General features: G+C 33.4%; 1 protein-coding gene and 2 long non-coding RNA genes across 3 annotated transcripts; 1 reads left to right on the forward strand and 2 right to left on the reverse strand.

Annotated features, from left to right (window-relative positions):
• Positions 1-2,146: 2,146 nt before the first annotated feature.
• Positions 2,147-3,397, reverse strand: LOC147406896 (uncharacterized). Its single transcript, XR_015175799.1, has 3 exons — positions 3,165-3,397; positions 2,533-2,620; positions 2,147-2,402 (listed from the first exon to the last, which is right to left on the reverse strand). It is a non-coding gene; the product is annotated as an uncharacterized LOC147406896 (long non-coding RNA).
• A 5,929-nt stretch (positions 3,398-9,326) lies between these two features.
• Positions 9,327-12,548, forward strand: LOC147406897 (uncharacterized). Its single transcript, XR_015176630.1, has 3 exons — positions 9,327-9,641; positions 10,445-10,545; positions 12,280-12,548. It is a non-coding gene; the product is annotated as an uncharacterized LOC147406897 (long non-coding RNA).
• Positions 12,499-21,143, reverse strand: LOC147406898 (phosphoglycerate mutase-like protein 1). Its single transcript, XM_086435242.1, has 10 exons — positions 20,917-21,143; positions 19,397-19,458; positions 19,145-19,252; positions 18,772-18,851; positions 17,654-17,816; positions 15,309-15,383; positions 15,099-15,187; positions 14,039-14,158; positions 12,968-13,012; positions 12,499-12,854 (listed from the first exon to the last, which is right to left on the reverse strand). Exons 1-10 carry the CDS (start codon positions 21,059-21,061, stop codon positions 12,731-12,733), a joined length of 1,011 nt encoding a protein of 336 aa, XP_086291368.1. The 5' UTR covers positions 21,062-21,143; the 3' UTR covers positions 12,499-12,730.
• Between the last annotated feature and the right edge of the window lie 242 nt (positions 21,144-21,385).

Below are 21,385 nucleotides of genomic sequence, written 5' to 3' on the forward strand. Positions count from 1 at the left end.
CTCTGTAAAAGATGTGTATTTGTGTATCCCAAGAAAATAAATCTATGGTTCCGTCCGTAACACGACATTTGAGTATTTAACGAGTGAAGACTTTCTAATTAGAATATCAGTACTCTAAGATCTTTGTCTTTGTGTATCCCAAAGCAAAGAATCTATGATTCTGTCAAGGGAGTGCACAAAAAAGAGCATTAGATTAGCACAACTCTTTAATATATTAGGTAGGCAGTTAGACTTGCCTTAAAAGTGTTTACAAATTAAATTTTTTTTTTTTTTTTTTTTTTGGGGGGGGGGGGGGGGGGGGGGGGGGGGTGAGATTAAGAATCAATGCCTTACTTAACCTTTATTTTTATTGGAAGGGGCTAGACCAAGTTAACAGGCCAACAAATCCAATTGACAAACTGAAAAGAGAGTCGGGGGAGAGGAGACAGAGTAAGTGAATGAGTGAGTTGGGGGAGAGGAAGAAGAGTAAGATGGGAGATGAATTAATGAGTCTCTGTCACCAAAAAAAAAAAATTCTTCAAAATCTTGGCCCAGAATTTTTTTTTTTTTTAAAGTCCTAATAATATGACTCGCTAGGTGAGATAGTCAATTGACTCCTTGACGTGGATAAGTTCAAGAAATCTCTACGCTTTGTAAGAGAATACGATACATCATATTATGATACATGAGATACATTATATCATATCAATATATCTCACCTCAAAAGGAAGGTAATGTTGGAGAATAATATATGTATTAATATTAATTAGGATATTCTACATTAGAAAATTCTAATAAATTAAAATATTTATGTTAATCTAATTTTCTTATCTTGATTGACATAATTCTTATAAATATCCTATTATGGTTCATGTAATATTTATCCAAGAATTATCAATAAAAATCAGATATTCTACAATATTTCTTCACGTCTCGATATACATAGTTCTCTCAGTATACACTTTTGTATGGGAAAGTGCAATCGTGTATCCTGAGTTGTGCAGATCTACGATTCCCAAACTTGTCCACATCAGGGAGTCGATTGAGTATGCCACCTGGCGAGTCATATTATTATGATATATAAATTTTTTTGGCTCATAGATGTCATAATTTGATTTGTTATATGAAGACTCAAACATTGGTGTGCTCCAAGTAAAAGTTGCACTGAGGGTAAAGGCTATCAAGTAAAAGTCATCTGATATGTTTGAGACATTTGACAAATGATCCCATTTGAAATTGACACACACTTCGGTCTCACCATCTTAAATCCTTGAAACACAAGAACCACAAAAAAAAATTCAATTTATTTTTTTTCTTTTTGCTAAGCAAATCTCTTTTATGATTTTATTTAAATTCATTCAAGACTGAGATGACTATCACCTACCCTACCGAGATTCCAAAAGACAGTGTCAATGTAATTGAGTCTCTTTTCTAAATGAGTTACCGCACTTTTTCTACCCTCCACCCGGACTTTTAAAGGAATTCAAGCTCTTACAGCTTATCATCGTAAACTATCTCATATTAACATCCAATATAACTTGTCCCATATTTTACAAGTATCAGATAAATATTTTTTATAAAAATAATCAATTATTTAATAATAAAAAAACATTTATTATCTAAATAGAAATATGAGTGAGGATCTTATCGAATCACCTTATTTTATAAAATATATTATAATTATTTGAATACAAACTATATATTAATGAATAAATTTAAATCAAGTTAAACAATTTATCTAATTCGACAATGTGACTAGGGAAGCCAACTTTATATCTGCGGGGATGAGATTGTGTGCGATAGTCCCACATCGCCTGGTATCATGACCTTGGGCTATGTATAAACTTAGGGCAATCTTCACCTTACACTCTAATTTGGGGAGCCAACTTTGTACCTACGGGGATGAGATCGTGTGCAATAGTCCCACATCGCCTAGATATCATGACCTTGGGCTATATATAAACCTGGGACAATCTTCACCTTACACGCCGGTTTTGTGAGTTAGGCCCAAGTTTTAAAACCACTTGTTTCCTTCTTCCCTCTCTCCCATGATCAATAAATAAAGTAATATCAAAGAAGACATCCCTTACATCAAAACCCATTTGTTATTTTTTCCAACTTTCTTTCCACAAAAATAAAAATAAGAAAATAGTATTCATTCAAGCTCTATGATAAAACCCAAAAGGAAGTTTTCATCCACTAATACGTATCTAATTTAGAAGATGTTTTTAACAATAATTAAAAAAGAAAAAAGATCCCAAGTCTGTTACACAATCACTTAATTCAAATGATCTCCTTGGAACACATTAAAACAGTAGAATTAAGTAAATATAGGATTCATTTAACATGATCAGCTCACGAAAATGATGGAGGGATCGCAGCAACACTCATCAAGGAGACAGCAGCAACATAAAGCTGCAAGGCTGCATCACACACACACACACACACACACAAACACAAACAAATGGAATTTACTTTAGAAACACAAATCCAGGAGAAAATAATTGGATTAAAAAAAAATTAAAATTAAAATTAAATATAATAAACACATACCATCCCTCAAGGAAGCCTGCATCTCTCCTTGGTGGTGCTGGAGCAGCATATTGAGGAGGTGCCATCACAGGGGGGCCTTGATAATAACCTGTTTTTTTTATATATAAAATAAATAATCAAATGCAAAAAATACAATAATAGAAGAAATTCCATCACACCTTTTTTTATATGAAAAAATAAGGAAAAGTAATTTTCCAATATTTTGAAAGAAAAAAAAAAAATAAGCAGCCATTACTAAAATTACATGTTAATGGGATTATAAGGACAAATTCAAAGACTTTTAAAGAAATTAAAACAATAAACAAAAGAAGAGAGAAAAACCCATTAACAAAATCACTAGGAAATCTATAATTTGCTACAAATAAAATAAAATAAAAATGAAAATGAAAATGAAAAGGGTAGTTATCAAATAATGAAAAGTTCCAAAATCATGAAAAAATTATAGACCACTCCCTCCCTTTCCCCATCAACAAGAAGGGAATTTGTATCATTTAATTTAAAATTTAAAATCTTACATAGGGAAACAAAGGAACCAACTAAAGAAAAACTTAAGAAAAAAAAAAAGGGTGAAATACAATAAAAGAAATGAAGAAGAAAATGATTATAACCAATAAAAGAAAATATTTTAATACCTTGTGCAGGGTATGGGTAAGCATACTTGGGGTCGTTCATCATTACAAACAGAAAGACAAAATTAAACTAGAATTTTTGAGAAATTTGAAGAATGTTGAAATGAAATTGGGGTATTTGGCTCTCTATTTCTCGAATATATACAAGTTGATAGGAAGATGAGACGTAAGAAGAAGATTCGAGAAACCCACTTCAAATTCTTCAAGAAAAAATTAAATCTCCCTCTATGTTTATCTCTTACCGCGTTAGAAAAGAAAAAAGTGGTGGCAGAGTTAACAATACAAGAACAACAATTGGCTGTTTCTTTACTTTCTGTGTTTTATTGAATTTTTTACGGATATTTTTGTCATAAAAAATGTTTTTTTTTTTTATTTAAACTTTTGATAGGTGTCTAGCGAGTAAAAAAGCATACGGCCGAGTCTTACGTCACGTACTCGTGGTTGTAGAGAAGACTGGAGGTTATTAATTTGGTCTTTTTTACTTAAATGCCCTCACTAGTTTCAAATGCGAATATGTCCCCTACTTTTCATTTTCATACATTTTGTAGGCCACATATTCTACCAGTAAAATCTAACTGTATTTCTTCTTTATAAGGTTTCAAAACTCGAATACATGGATCAATTTGATGCGTGAGTCATCAAGTCGTACTATTCCGAGTCAATTAAGTATATTTTAACTTTGGAATATGAGTTGTTTAACAAATGCAGGTAAATTCCCGATTCAGAAGAAATGAAGTTTAAACTTTTAATTTGTGAAAGTTAGGAATCCAAATCACTAAAAGTCCCAAAGTCGATTGATCGTTGAACGTTGTGAAGAAATGGGACATTGGTTAAGGAGAGTGGCCAAAAATCTATATAATAAAAAGTGAATAGAATGATGAATGTCCGATGATTTTGCCAATTAATAAGGATATTTTCTTGTATGTAATTTTAACATTTTAGTAAATTGATCATGTAGGAATATCGGACGATCATATTGTATTCGAGGCTTGAGTTGATCAATCGATCATGTAGGAATATAGGGTTTATATACTAAATTCCTCAAAATTCCATAGAGCCTAGTTAGACTCCTTGTTTCCAAGTAATTCATCTAGCTTTAGAACAATTATCTCATAAGTTCTAGCTGGTTTATGCTTTCTTAGGTCGGCAAGTAAAGTTCATTTCTCCATACTTTTTTTGATTCCCTCCTTTTTTTTTCTTCAAAAAAATAAAGAAGGACAACCTTTATCTAGCACAAACCGGTTGAAGACATTATCGTTTTCACATGGTCCATGGATTGCGAAGTTAAGTATGATAGCATATTAGAAATCATATTGATTGAGAATTGGAGAGATTTTTATTATCGGATACTGATATCAGTCAAGTTACCATTTCATTATCCGTTTCTTCTTGTTGGATTAAATATTTTATTTTATTTTTCAAGTTTTTATATCAATTGAGATAAGTCTAGAGTTGTTTTGGGTCATTATCACACACTTTGAATTTTGAATCCCCACTTATTGACACATTGATTTTTTGTTTGATTAAATAAATGGAATCACCCAAATGTACACATGTTACCTTGAAATTAGTGAATGGAGATAGAAAATATTATGACCCTTAGTAACCCAAGAGAAATCGAATGGAGAAGAATCAATCTCCTTCGACACGATCCCATCCCACCATCATGATAGGAGTCCAACAATCAAGGTTGAAACTAAAGATCGCAATGGGATCATGATTGACATGATTTTAACAAAAGGAGTTAAATAAGAACAATTCTTAAACTAACCAACAAGCGTTGGGCCTAGTAACCACGACATCCTCCAAAAAATGGAGAGTTCAAGTCCCCTTATTACCCATCCATAAGAATTTATCCCTACTCATCTAATATGTGTGATTTGTAAGGGCATTACATGTACCCAGAGGATTTGGACGAGATATGGTGGTCTAAGAGACTTGTTGCCTCACTCTTGCTTGTCAAACCTTTGGGTTCGAAACCCTTGTCATAAAAAATGAAAAAAAAAAAAAAAAAAACTTCTTAAACCTAAAGAGAAGATGATGTCAAAAAAGTAATAAGATATATTTGTTTATTTCATTTATACTATATTAAAAAATAAATCGTGAATCTAAGTTTAATATTAATGATGGAGAACTATTTGATAAAGAAGTCGGGAACCAAATAAGGGATATGTCGTAAATGTTTAAAATGCATCCACACGATAATATTTTCGTGAGTGTTTGATAAAAAACCTTATAGAGGCACCCTTCATTTGATAAAACACCCTTTATTTTCTTATCTTATGATAAAGGAGTCGGCTTTGTTGCCTACATTATTCTGACGTGGTTTTTCCGTATTTATCTTGCCTTTTTATGTTCCCCTCCAACTGTAAAGTACAAAAAGGGCAGATAAAAAAAAGTGTCACTCTCACATAAGAAGGCCCTAAAGTCCACGCTAAGAATGTGAAATATGAATTGTTGGGATGGGGACATGTGACGATTGAATTCTAACTACTACACTACCCAAACCCTATGAAGGCTAAAAGAAAGAAATGATAATGGGTAGCCAACGTACACAAATAAGTACATGTCATACCATGGCCCCTAACTCATAATATATATATATGAAAATGCTCAGCAACAAACATTTTGGCAAAATATTTTTCAAAACATGGGTTAGAGGTTTTTGGAATGGGCTGATTTTTGGTGATGATGGTGAGGAGATCATCATCACCAAAAATCAGCCCATTCCAAAACTTCTAACCCCATAAAAAATGGTTTACAAAAATTGGACGGCCCAGGAGATCATCATCACCAAAAATCAGCCCATTCCAAAACTTCTAACCCCATAAAAAATGGTTTACAAAAATTGGACGGCCCAGGAGATCATCCTCACCAAAAATCAGCCCATTCCAAAACCTCTAACCCGTGTTTTGAAAAATGTTTTGCCAAAATGTTTGTTGCTGAACGGGACCCATATATATATATATAGGATCAGGTTCAAGGTCATATGAGAAAACATATGAGAAAAATTTCGTTGTTCAAAATAAGGGTTAGAGGTTTTGGATTGAGCTGATTTTTTGCAAGGATAGTCACTACGATGAGAAGATCATCCTCACAAAAAATCAGCTCAATCAGAAACTTCTAAATCCATCAAAAGTGATTTACAAATTAGTGATAAAAATTGGTAAAAAATCGACGATCCACATTCTAAATCACTTTTAATGGGGTTAGAAGTTTCAGATTAGGCTGATTTTTTTTTTTTTTGGATGATCTTCCCATCATAGAGATCATCCTCACAAAAAATCAGCTCAATCCAAAATTTCTAACCCATATTTTAAAATTTTATTTACCGTCGAAAGTTTTCTCATATGTTTTCTCATATGGCCCTTGAACCTGACCCATATATATATATATATATATATATATATATATATATATATATATATATATATATATATATTTGTTTTGACGGGGTGTACGGACCCGACATCGACACTTGTATAATATTAAATAGTCACCTTTTCAATAGAGGGGTTTATAGAAATTCAAAATCATGCGCTGAGGAGTAAACACAATCAATCTTGCCATCTCTAATAACCCCTGGTGGGTGCTAACCCATAATATATGTAGATAGAAAATAGAATAAGTATTATTAGTGATTCATAGAGGTGGGAATTGAGCACAAATGATTAAATCAGTTAATATGGATCAACTGCCCAAAAATCATCAAATCTAATAATTATGGTTTTAGGGCCACCAATGACGATAAATGTTTTTGTAAGTAGGGCTTAAAACGGGTCGGGTTTGGGATATGTGTTTACCCACATCCATATCACGATTTTTAATTTGGGTCCATAATTGGATCTGACTAGCTCAAGCAATATCTAATATCTTTTACTTTCATTAAATTCATATCTGGATCCGATCCGACCGGATTAATTGATTCAGGTGAGTCGGATAATTTCAAACCATTTTAAAGTAATTCATTAAAAAATGTGACTTCAAGTGATTTGAACTCAAAGACTTCTCCCCTTTTGAAATGAAACTTTGACCATTACACTTAATACTCATTTGTTGATGAATGATAGATTAAAAAATATAAAAATATAACATACAACATACAAAATAATATATCATTCGGATATAGGTGGATATAGGGATGAGTCCGTATCCTACTCGGGTCAAGGGACATCAACCCATATTTTAATCTGGATATACTTGAAGAAACTCAATCCACTAAAAATCGGATTTGGATCACTCAGATTTCAGATAAAATCCGACCTATTTTAAACCCTATTTGTAAGTCCATAAAATATCTACATACAAGGTTAGTAGGCTCAAAAAGTAATCAAAAATATGTTAGAGAATTTGCACTAATAATGGTAGATGGGCTCTCGATCACTTGATTGATCTTCAGTTCTGGCTCCAAGAGTAGAAAAAAAAAAAAAAAAAAGGCTGATATGATAAGTTGAAGAGGCACATTGTGTGTAGATGAGTAACAAATGTTCCTACGTTGACAACTAAATCCCTATATTTACGTAGTTTATAGCCACGGCAAAAAAAAAAAAAAAAATGAACAATTGATATACGTAACTGAACCCTTTAGAATAACAACAAAAAATCGTTACCTTAAACATTATACTCCATTGATTATGTCCAATTAAGTCTTTCTTTATTGAAAGTGAGTTTATATCTATTTTCATTATTTCTATATGCATTCTCTTTGATATTTCTCTTGTTCTATTAAGACCATCAATTTGAATATTTATAAACGATTTTAATTATTTTCTCATAGTTGATTCATCTATTGGAGTTACGACTAGTCCTCCTTTGTTTATTTATAATTCTTGATTCAAAAATAAATAAATAAATAAGAAAAAAAATTGGCTCCAAGAAGACCAGTGTCACAAGAATGATTGAAGTTAATAAAATTAGTAGAATATGATGGCCACAGCTGGTTGAAGAGACAATTGGGCCCGGTGCCCTAATTGCTCACACTTGAAGAAATCATATTGGTCCATCACCTACTCTCTTATAGCTGCCCCTATAGTACTGACATAATGTAAGTAGAAGTGTAGACATTACTTTCTATTGTTTTGTATTTATTAGGATATTCTTTTCTATTCCTCCATTTTTTTTTCTTTTATTTTGAGAACCATACCAACTTTTTTTTAATACAACTCAATCTTAATGGTATTCCAACGTTGAATAGATTGAGACCTTTAACATCCTTTTTCAAGTCTTCTTCTAAAGTTAGAGAGGAAATGATGTTAGTGGTCTTTCTTGCTCTTTTGACTCCCTCCCTCCTTTCCTTGGTGGATAGGGGCCTCTTCACCACATATCTTTTGAACCTATTCTTTTGGTCTTTTCTTTCCCTCCCTCCCTCCTTTATTTTAACTAAAGTGGTGGAAAAAATAAGAAGGTTCTTAACTTACTTAATTGGCCAAAGTTTGTAAGTGTTGGTACCACGACGTAGGTTCAAAATCCTTCTTTAATTACTAATCTTATTTGTTCATGAAAAAATTAACCTTGATTATAATAAATTAAATATAAAAGTGGGGGTATTTATGATCACTCAAATTTTGGTGCTCAAGCACTTCTACAGACTTCACACATTATATTTTGGTGTCACACACACCACCCCCGCAAAAGGTCCTATGTGCAACTGGTTGAGTCGAGGGTCAACTGCACCCTGAAGGGTAGTCTCAGCCAGGAGCGAAAGAGTAGAAAAAAATTTGTAAGGGGTCAACTAAGAGTAAAAAAATTTTGTGGGGGCAACCAAAAATAGAAAGTTTTTTAGGGTAAGTAAGAGTGAAAAAAATTTGTGAGGGGCAATAACGGCAAATTTCTTTATCTTCCAATGTTATCCGTTGTAATAGCTTATTAATTATTAGTAAATTTGAAAATTCTTAATGGGGCAAGTGCCCCCACTCTAACAACCATTGAAACAGGTTGACCTTCGTCCACACAAAGAAAATAGTAGGGGTGCACATTGGATTGGATAAATTCGAGAACCGAACCAATCCGAAGCTTTTGGATTGGATTGGTTCGGATTAAATACACCCACGATTCGGGTACGGTTTGAAAAAAAAAATCCGGTTAATTCGGTTCGGTTCCGGATTAAGAATATAACAAACCGAACCAATCCGAAATCCGAACCGTAATATATATATATATATATATATATATATATATATATAATTATATATAATATATATACTGATTTAAAAAAAAAATTTATTTTCTTAATTTCTCTCTTCTCCTTCGAATGGAATTTGGGGGAGGTCTGTAAATTGAGAAACCTAGCCGCCGTCTTCGCCGGTCGTCTCCCTCGCTCCACCTTGTCGGAAAACATAGAGGACTCTTTCGAAACCTCGCCGCTGTCTCCTTCGCTCACCTTGTCGGAAAACACAGAGATCTCTCTCTTTCTCTCGTGAAACCTCGCCGCCGTTCTCGGTCGTCTCCCTCCCTTACCTCACCTCGTCGGAAAACACAGAGGTAACTCTCTCTCTCTCTCTCTCTCTCTCTCTCTCTCTCTCTCTTGTTGCTGTTGTTCTCCCTCGTTTCGAAAACGACTTCGTTTTCGCTCGGATGTTCCCTTCGAACATAAATTCGAATATAAATTTAATTGTTTGTGAGTTTTGCTCGGATTCTCTGTGTGACATTTAAGAACATAAATTTCTGATGTATTCAAACAAACACAGATCAAGGAAAAATTTAAAGATAGACAAACAGAAGTAAAAAAAAAATTAGTTTATTCGCGGAAAAAGATGACGAAAGGTAAATGATGCTCTATCAGTGTAAGTGTGTAACTATGACAAAATAAAGCTTCATCGGAGCTTTGCTTCGTAGCCTATAACAAATCATCGTCATTTAGAGATCATGTCCACTAAATCTTTACAAGAAACACAATTTAAAAAAAAAGGACACAGTAATTGCTTGGAATGTTAAAACATTGACTCTTTGGAGTTTTGAAAACATATTAGATATATAAAACTCCATAGGAAAACTATGGAAACTGATACTGTATATTTCCAAAAATGAAAACAAATTACACATACAGACAGTGTTACTGAAATCCTTCTGTTCAAAATTCAAATCCTATGATTCAAATTGAATCTTAAGAAAAGATTTGAATCTTTCACATGAGCCCCTTCAGATACTTAATATTTGTTTTTGTTATGCCTTTTGATTAAAATCATTGATGATTGTGAATTTATTTATTTATTTAATGTTGTTACTTTATGATATTTAATATTAATTAGCATAAATGCATAATTGTGTTCTTTATGTTGTTGTAGATTGATATATTTTCTTGATTGATGATGGATTCGACTTTAAATAAGCAACAAGCAACATTTGATTTTAAGCATGCATTTGATCTTCGATCATCCCTTACAAGGTAAGTGTTTAATGAATTTTATTTTCTAATTGCTTTCATGATTTTTATTTTTAATGTGTTAAAAATAATAAGTATTTTGGATTGATTCATGATTTTTATTACTATTAGATTAGTTCATTATTTTTTAATGATTTTTATTACTATTGAAAATATTAAGTATGAGAACCGAGAACCGATCCGAACCAATCCGAACCAAGATTGGATTGGATTGGTTCGGATCTATAGGGTAATTGGATTGGTTCGGTTCCAAAGTTGTAGAACCGATCATGTTTGGTTCGGTTCCAATTTTGCCAAAATCCGAACCAATCCGAACCATGTGCACCCCTAGAAAATAGTGAGTAAAGCCAAGACTACTAGCTAACGTGCACAAAACGCAGACAACACTAATTTCTTAAATTATTGAGAGATTTACCCAGTGGAACCAATTGTTGCATTTTTATTATTAAACTCCCTCAGAGTTCTGACAACTCCAAGGGAACCTTACTTCATCAAATTTGTTATTCAACAAACCTTACTTTATCAACTTTGTTACCTAGCAAACCTTGGAGTGGTGACGCACGTTACAAAACTCAAATTGAGGTTGTTAATTTGTTACTCAACAAACTGTAAAGTGCATCTAATCAGGTAGATTTTTGGCATCCAAAAACATGATCTAGTGCCACAAAGTTATAGAGGAAAAAATACTAAGAACTTTGAAAAAATAATTCTAAAAAAAGATTATTTTTCACCATTGAATTTTAATTTTAAATTTGGGAGTTCGGTAGCCCTCAATTTTAACGGCTTTGATCAAGTTCTAATGTATTTTTTTTAGTTTGTTTTTTAGAATCTAAGTTTTTTTTCCATGAAATATAAAATTTTGTAGTGTTGGATTGCACATTTGATAATTCATGTAGGCCCAACAACCCTTAGTAAGATTTGAAATCTTATAAAATTAGTCAGGCTAGTCTGATTCATAAAGTAAGGTTTGTTAGAGTAACAAACTTGATAATCCAAGGGAGGGAGTTTTTGTAATAAAATTGTAACAGACAGATCTGCTCAGTCAATCTCTCTAAATTATTTATGACACTCCAATTAAAAGATTAAAACACACCATTCAATCTTTACAAAAGTTTGACTTAAATTATTATCTCAACATTATAACACTCCCTCAAACAATTTCAGTAGTTGTTTATAATTATAATTAGACTCATAAAATCTTAAACCCAAAAAATAGGATATCTTGAAAAATAAATAAAAATAAATAAATAATGCAAGAGAGCTCGTATTGGCTTACTTATTCTCAACCATTTATTTATTTTCTTTATTTTTAATTGGGGTGTAATAAGTAAAAAGTTGGGGTACCAATAGCAGCTCTCTACTTTTGTAGGTCGCTGGTCTGAGGTAGCATAAGGGCTGTTCTATTTGCACCCACCTCTGTAAACTCCATCTAAAAATGTGTAATAAGTGGGTACAATGAGCACAAATAGCCTGGCCCTTTGCTAAAACAACAAATTAATATTACTAAACCAAATGAGCACAAAAGAGAAGACTCATTCATGAAGAACTTCTAGCCCTCGTTCATATTCTCTCTTACAAGGATGAGAATAAACATTTGGGGGTTTTCTGCTCTTTATGGTTCATTCTCTCCCTGAAAATCGTCCTTGGACCCTCTCTCCATCTTCTTTTTGTCTTAACTAACTTGATTGTCGTAGTATCTTCTTTAACTAACTTTGATATTTGTAACATCCTTGATAGGCATCACACCAATGTCTTAATGGGATAGCCTTGTCAATGAAGATGTTCATTTCTTACAACTCACAAGGAAGTGAAAAGCTTAAAAGTCTCAACAAGTATCTCAAGGAGTGTTCAACCAAAGAAGTTCCCAACATTATTATTAAATATATATATATTTAATGATAACAGCTACCCAACATTACCTAAAAAATCCTTATAGTTGATTGTAAGACAAATAACTGATCACCCCCATATTTAATTATGATTATGAAATGTACTTTTTTCCAACCTCAATAACATAAATTTGGTTTGTGTATGTTATGCATCTCATAGTATCTCTCATGTAAAAGAAGGAAGCTTGAAATCGTGTTGCATAATTACCAAACATATAAGATATGAAGTCAGAACCTAAACAGACCAGTTCCCAAGAATGATGTTAGCATGAATTGGAGAGATCCAATTTCCTCACGGACTACGCTGGTGAATTGGGTACTCCCATCTCCGGGTGTTTCTCATGTGCAGCTTCATTAGGGAGCCCAGGCCCCGGAGGAATATTTCCTGGGTAGTCAGTTGATGAAGAATCCAAACCTATCATACTGCGGATTCCACACAAAAGAAAATACCAAATTTAGAATTCTGAAAGAGAGAGAGAGAGAGAGAGAGAGAGGAACACTAGAGGGCACTAGGAAGATGCAAAAGACATGCTCACCTTCTATTGACAATGACCATTGAGCGGAGCTCACAATTGGCAAAGCTGCAGGTATACAAGGCAGAATTGGTGAGAACTTGTGATTAGCTATTAAAATTCAAAGTGCACTGGTGGGTGGGTGGGTGCGTGCATGCGTGTTCAGCCCCATACAAAGGAGTCTGGAACCTTTGTGAGGTTCAAGTTTTCACTGTGTTAGGCTACAAAATTTGATTTCTCATATCTCAAGGATAATTGCTTAAGATTTTCCTGAACATAAAATAAAAATATGGTTTCAAATATCTCAAGGATAATTCTCTTTTTAAATGGTTCATTTATCATAATTTTTCAAGTCTTAATATGAACTTAAACAAACAAAGAAAAGCTGATAAGAAGCAAATTAGAATAAGAACACTTAACAAATAGAGATATTTACGAAAAAGTGATCAACTTTTGACAAATTTACGATTCCGGCTAGCTGTTCATCTTAATTACCAAAACGAGAACGATAACGAATTCGGAAAATTTTTTAATTACCAAAGTGACAATTTCACTTTGAACCTGCAAAATTGTCATATCATTCTGAAATTTTTTTAACGAAAATGCGATTGTTCATGTTTTGGTAATTAAAATGAAAAGTGTCTGGAATCATAAATAACTCATTTTCAGCTCACGAAATGGTAATTCACCCTAACGAATAAAGTCCCATCCCATGTTTAGAAATATGTGCGCTAAGCAAGATGGCATGATAGTATTGTCTCCATAATTTTACTGCATGGATATTTCTGAACGTTAAAGATAAATTGGTATTTAGTTACTAAGATATTGGAATTGTTCAAAAAGAAACACATAACCAAATGTCCACGTGTTGTCATAGAGAAGATGGCTCAAGGATGCAATGAAAATAATATTCTATTAGACAAAAATAAGTCTATCCAAGACTTAGAGTAGAAAGGAAGAGGAGACCTCAAATTAGGCAATCGATTTGAAATTGCAGTAAACCACAGTTTTCAAACCAAGAGTATCAAAACACATTATGGTCCATTTCCAGTTGTTCTCTCACATCCAAACCAGAATATGCCACGGAATGCATACCGTTTAAAGATTTCTTCTTTTATCAATGGATGGAAGACATTTCCAAATGCTTTTAGGGTGTAAAATAAGAATCCACTATGGGTCACAACAGCAATCTCCTTCTCTTTACGTGTCCACAACCTGAATGACAAGAAAGGAAGAACTCATTAAGTTGCAAGCTATTCAACAAAAAAAGAGAAAAAAAACTTATTTGTCTAAATAGAGGGTTCTCTGAAACCATTGGCTCTTTGATTTCATGGTAGATACATGTTATAACAAGATGGAACTCTATGAATCGACATTTTATTTTGATTAACTTTGTACATTTGGTAGTATAACATAAGTCCAACCAAAAACTCTATTTTATAAGAAAAATAAAATAAAATCATAATGCAGCACAGTAAGCAATTTAAACGTAAAAGACACCAAAAGGTTAATACATCAATGAAGAGAAGACTGAGTAAAGGGAAGAAACAAAACTTCCAAGAGAAGTTTCATATTTATCTAAATTGAGGGTTCAGGCAAACCAGTGGCTCTTTGAAATCATGGAATATATACATGTTATGATAAGAGGGAAATCTGCAAACACATATTTTCTTTTGATTAAGATTGAGTCAAATGACAAGTTTTCAAGGGGTTTTAAACCTTAGTATGTTTAACGTATAAGATAAGTCCAACTAAATACTGTTTGTTTCTTAAGAAAAACAGAAAATTAAACAAAATCATAATACAGCACAGTAAGCAACTTGGTTTAAAACTTAAAAAGACAAATATCGATGAACTAAAAGACCTTTTCATGAAACACAATGCCTATACTAAACCTCACCAAAGAACCCTGGAATTGATCACCTTTAGAAAAATTTGAGAAACCCAAAGAATCTGGAGTTGAGACACTAGTTTCATGGTAATGCATTAATAATTTTTTTCCTGCCATTTCTGTGATTCATACACATTCTTTTTTATTAGGGTCCAAAGTGGCATTGACACATACATAGTCCAGGATGTTAAGTGTTAAGATGACTTTCTGTTTTACCAATTTTAATTTTTAAACCTATGTTATATTGGTAAAAAAGGCTTTCACCAGTTCATAAACTTCATTCCACGAGCTGCAACTTCTTCATTAGTCTCTCTAACATCAGCCTTCCACAGAATGTCTGCCTCACTTTCTATCTAAACAGAAATTAAGACATAATCAGTCAGCTAGAACCTGAATTAAAAAGCAAAAGATGAGTCACATCAAATGAATTCCTAACCAATAATAGTCCACAGATTATATACATTAGCTACTTGCCAGTGAAAAGTCAATTGCAGGAAAGAGAGGCTGATACTCGCTAATGCTTCTCCTCTTATCACATGGCCGAACTCCCTGTGGTGAAAAGTAAACATCAACAAAGAAACATAAGGCCAAGGTGAAAATCAAATCAGGTCTGGGAAATCTCTATATGCCCTACTTTTCTTTCATTTCTTCAGATGAGAGTATGTAGGCAACTAAAGGAGATAGGTGGTAAGTTAAAAGAGTTCAAAATGTCTCCGTTTTACATAACAACCAGAGAGTAGATTGGGCAACTCAAGCAAAATTTAAACCAAATGCCAAATGTGGCAGGTTTTTCCATGTTTATACCTAACCAAGTTGACAAGACAATAATAGCCTCTGGCACACTGAAAATTGAATCTGTAAAGGAGAAGGAGAAAATGTACAAGTCATGGTATGAGACATTCAATTGATCGAAATCAGCTGATTGTTAGATATCTCATACCAATCGATCAGATATGAGTTCGGATCAATCGACCAGTAATTTCTTAGTCTTTTTTCTTTAGTTGTCTTTGATCCTTTGGACCCACATAGGTTGTAATTAGGGCTTCTACCCATTTAATATAAATATAACATGATAGGAGGTTGAACCAGACTAAGTTCATCTTTTTCCACCATCTTCTTTTTCTCAGCCGTTGTCTTCTCTTCCCTAAATCATCTTCCATTGGTTATAACCAAAGAATTCAACACATCCGTCTGAGCCAAAGCCTGATATGGTTTGTATCTGTCCAAGTTGTTAGCTTGAAGGGAAGTGTAGGAGAATTTAATATTGAAGCACATATTGTAGTACCTTTTGTGCTTGTGTTGAGGGATGGTACCTTTTGTGCTTATGTTGAGGGAAACTTGGGCATACACATATATACCATTAAGGGAACTTATGTACTTTGTCACACACGCATAAACTTAGGCCAGAGAGAAACATAAGACCTCACCCATTTCTCTCTATTATTTTGTCCTTTTCATATTCTTTGCTTTTATTTTTCTGTATATACTAATTAGAAGGGAAGAAAAAATAAAGACGAATATCATATTTATACAAATTCTGGTTCCCAAAGGCTAATGAATGTCAAAGAAAAAAATTAAAAAATGACAAATTTCTTTGATGGGTATGTTGGACTTGAACCCACGACCTCAAAGTTGCGTTGCAATGTGTCAAATCAACCGAGCTATGGGTCTAATAAGCCCAAATTGGATGCAAAGGCAGTAATAATCCTGTTGATACAATTTAAAATCTCCTTGAGAAAATCGAAGAAATTTAATGCAACTCTTATTTGGCCTAAAGTAGTGAATACAAAAAGGGTCAAAAAACAAATAAAAAAGTGATGATAATAAAATTATCTAGGGAGCTTGCAAAATTCAAAACCATATTTGACAGTAACTACTTGATAAATGACCTGGGTGTACAACGACAATGAACGAAATGATATAAGGAGAATATAAACCATATTTCTTTCAACATCACAGTTGTTTGCATTTATACATGGGAAATCATTTTATAGTATGGACAATAAGTTACTAGAATGGCAGACCATGCTAGTTGTTGGATGTGTGAGCCATCTTCTTTTTTTTTTTGATAGATAAAGATCAATTTTATTAAAAGGGAGGTCGAGATGACCAACCTGAGGAAACAAAGAAGAAAAACAGAACAAAACGCAAGCCCTAAAACAGAGAACAACCCAACATCCCGATTACAGCATCATCAAAGATTTATCCCAAGACTGAATGATAATGTTCTCCATTCAATTTTATCTGAATCCATGTCTTTTGTAAATTCAAGTATCCTTAAATAAACTATCACTATCTCAATCCATGTCCTTTTAGGTCTTCATCTTGCTTTTTTGTTCTCTTTATCACGCAAGCTCCTAATTGGGGTAGCTATTGGTTTTCCTGCACTGGACCAAACCATCTCAACCGTTTACAATTTACCCATGTAAGAAACTGATACTTTGACAAGAAACAAAATCCCATTTACAGTTTGTTTAACCATTATGTGTGTGTAATCCCATTATCCAATTATGAATTGCATGTATGTAAGAGGGAATGCAAAATAAGTTTATCTATGTATGATACCATTCAAAAGAACATTCTTTACCATCAAAGGAGGCTCGTAATACAACATAAACATGCATTGAACAAGTCAAAAGAAAGCCATTAATGCAACATCAATTTAAGCAAATATGCAGCTTGCAACTCAAAATAAAAATCCGAACATTTCATCTAAATCGTAGCAAATGTCCATGTAAATTGTAAGAAAAATTTCCAATTTCTCTTGTATGTTGCCTGAAACTCTAAACAAAATCCGATCATCATATCACAAGACGTACCAAATGTTCTCGACACAGCTCTACTGCTATAAAAGGTGGACAATTCAAATTTGAATAAGCACAACGATCACTATTCCCCGCATTTGCCACCATTAGTGGGGGTACATCCATTCCATCCACATAGCTCTCACCACCAAATACACCAACTGCAGTCTGCAATGTCCTGAAATGCAATTGTGAAATAGAACAATTATAAGATGAACTTAAATATGGGTCAAGTTCCATTTTATAGTTTTGTAGAAACACCATTTTGTAGACTAACTTGAAGTCAGTGAAAGCTACATTCTGGCAAACCAATTCTTGAGGTAAATTTCTTATGCTTACATGCATGACTTAGAGCATTGCATAAATATTTGAAACTGAATTAAATATTTTGTGACTGTCAATTTCTTAACTGCTTCCCTTGTCGCATTGCCCAATAAGTTTTCTAGCTACACTCCACCAAAAGTACCAAACTTTCAAGAAGAAAAAAACAAGTATCTTCATTGGCAAGTAAAGCATTAAGAAATGGTTAACAAAAAGTTAACAGAATCGAATGAATTTGACAAAGTGACAGCTAATTTATCTTAACTTACAAAATTAATATACAGACAATAGACCATAGAGGACATATTAAAAAGAAAACACTTTCCCTAACAACCCTGGTTTAAAATCTCAGTCTCGAGTTCTGTCTTGGTAAGTTGAGAAACAAAAATATAATTACCCAAAGAGTATGATTAAAAAACCAAGGTGATCACAAGACAAACCGGTACAAAGCACATGTCAAGCCAAAAAAGATGTCTCGGAAGAGCATCAAAGCATTATCCCAAAAAATTGTGGTACGCTGAACAAGTCCTGTTCCTCAATTGTCCAATACTAGAAATTATAGCATTCAAAACCATGATCATAACCTCTGGAGGAAGAAGAAGAAAGAAACAAGACTAGTTTCAGATGGAAGCATATCCAAGAAAATTAGAAATATGTTTGGTTCACTAAAATCTTAAAGAAAGAATTTGTCAGGACAACAATATATAGCCCTTTCGCTTTGATTATCATGTCAAGTAGAAAAGAAGCTTTCCAAGAAATACAAAATAAAAGGAGATTGTTCACAAGAATCTGAAATGCTGGTGATTTAGTACCTTAATAAAGGAGATGCAATGACTAAATCAATCCTCCTAGTAAGTCCGCATGCATGAACATGCTTACGTAAACTATCAACCTGTTGCAATACCACAAAATCTTCTTGAAACACTTTTCCTTCATGTTAAAAGAAATGGGATAATTTCGGACTACAAAAACAAAAAATAATATAAATATAAAAACTAAAACATGAGAGAATCTATTGCCACACAACTTTTGCTAACGCCACCCCAATTCAAATGTCAATCACCAAAGAATTAGCACACATCTTGGGGTGGCATTAGTAAAAGTTGGTGGCAATAGAAGTTCTCTAAAACATTCATGTTTTTTAAGTTGAAAACCGCATGAAAGCCCAGATTGACCAGCTGTTACCTGTTGCCACCCTAGAGGGGTAAGACTTGCATCAAAATAAGCCGGAGATAAATATGCTTTGTCGTCCTTTTCAGCTTCTACATTGTGAATCCCTTGAGCATGTCTCACCTACGTTATAGCTTTATATGACCATCAATGCATTTAATTACAGGGAAAGAAATGAAAAAAAGGCAATTTTGAAAACCTTTTTCAAGTTAAAATTGACATGGCTATAACTGATCATACGGGGAAAAATACAAAACTAATACAAACCAGGTGCAGAGTTTTGCATTGGTGTAGCGGAAACACACTTGGATCTACAGTGCAATCCATATCTGCCAATGGTCCAATCAAGAAAATAAGACTTCGAGAAATAGGAAAGAAACAATATCAGTACAAGAGAATGTCACGTACTAGGGTTCCAAAGAAACAATATTCAGCAAAATTGACAACTAACCACAACCTAAAATTTATTCAGATTTCAGAGAACAGTAAGCAAAGTCTGAGAACAAAGTTATCTGACTAAGAAGCATTTTAGGTACAAATACAATGGTATGATAGAATCCAGATGAAGAAGGTTGAGGAAGAGCTTATTGATTGTTCTTGGTGGATTCGATCGATCTAAATTCTTTTTATATCATTGACTCCATCTTTTACTGTTTTCAATTGTTTTGATCATCATAAATCGGTTTCAATTGTTTTCTTTATCCCTTATTGTTTTAAGTCAGAAATCTAAATCAACATTGTCTCTGTGGATTGACCCTTGCTTGCCAAGGTTTTACTTTTATTTTCTCTGTGCAATTTTACTCAGTAATTTATGACGAACAATTATTGGTCAACCATCGCTTACAAAGACGAGCCTAACATCAAGATTATCCATTGATCATCGTTAGAACTTAGCCCCTACTAATAGAAAATCTTGGCTCTGACCCTGATTGTGAGTTACTATTTGGTATGGTGCTAACACACATGACCACATGATCAATGGTTGTAATGGAACAAGAGTACTTGAGATCACAAACATTGATGATTTATTGAACCAATTTTTTTTATTCTAACAATTGGTATTAGAGCAAATATAATTATCAGATGCTGGAGTTTTCAAGAACCAGTCTTTGGTTCTCACATATTTATTGACTTCACAAAAGCTTGTTTCTAGGACACTCAACCCTCCCCCTCCCCTTCCCAGGGTCAGAAAGTGTGTGGTTATTGTATGTTTTAAGTGGAATTTTATAAGAATACATTCTTTGTCTTCTTATACAAGAGTGACTGAGTTTCCTTCGTGGATTGATCATAAAATTCCTACATAAGTAAATTCTTAAGTATGAATGAAAATGAAACTCCCCATTTAACATTTTCAAGGTTCATCTTTACAAATTTATTTCAATGGAAATTCATGGTTACTGTCACAACAAGCAACCCAACCTTGATCGTAATAAGGATAATGAAAAATAACAATAAATCAATCAAATCTAACCTAAAAGTCAATGACCTAGATCTAATTTCATTCTAAACTAAGTTACCACGAAGATCTAATCTAAGACAAAAAATGTGACCAAAGCTAACCATTGCAGAATCAACCTAAGCATGATTTCGACACTGATACACTTGAAAAATCAAGAAAAAAATTTTAACTAGAAAACCAGAAATTGTGATAATATCTAGAACGACATTGCAACATCAATCAAAACTAAGAAACACAATTCCATGAATTGAGATCGAAAAAGGCAAACTCAGAAACAGAATGATCCAATGAAGTAGAAACTATCTTCTAATCTAGGGCTTAGGTTTACCTGAGAGAGAGGAGTAGCAAGGAAGAAGACGATTACGAGGTGGTGTTGGTGATATTCTGCTTCTGTTGTTGAGCTTCAACTTGGAAAAAGAAGGGGAAACCAAGAGGGTTACAGAGAGGCTACCTGTCATCGAGAAGGAGAACATCTCTCCCTCCCTCGCTAACTTACGACCACTTTGGACTTTGGACTTTGGGCTCGGACCCACACGCACCTCACTTTTTAAAGCTTTCTTATTCAATTTTAGTCTGCGTGTCTACGCTTGGTTGGTGACACACAATTCATCATCTATGATCAAACAAATGAATTAATGGAATGGAATGATTTGATCACAACCATTGATTAATTGGACCCTGGATCATAGATTTCATTGACCTTCAATGCCCATATGTTTAATCATATGGAAAGAGGTCAAATTGATTATATTGTTTAATCATTGAGTTAAGAAGAATGAGGGGTGAAATCGTTATTT

Source organism: Akebia trifoliata, chromosome 3 (genome assembly GCF_017979445.1).
Source record: "Akebia trifoliata isolate Shusen 1 chromosome 3, ASM1797944v1, whole genome shotgun sequence".
In the NCBI taxonomy this organism is placed as follows: Eukaryota; Viridiplantae; Streptophyta; class Magnoliopsida; order Ranunculales; family Lardizabalaceae; genus Akebia; species Akebia trifoliata.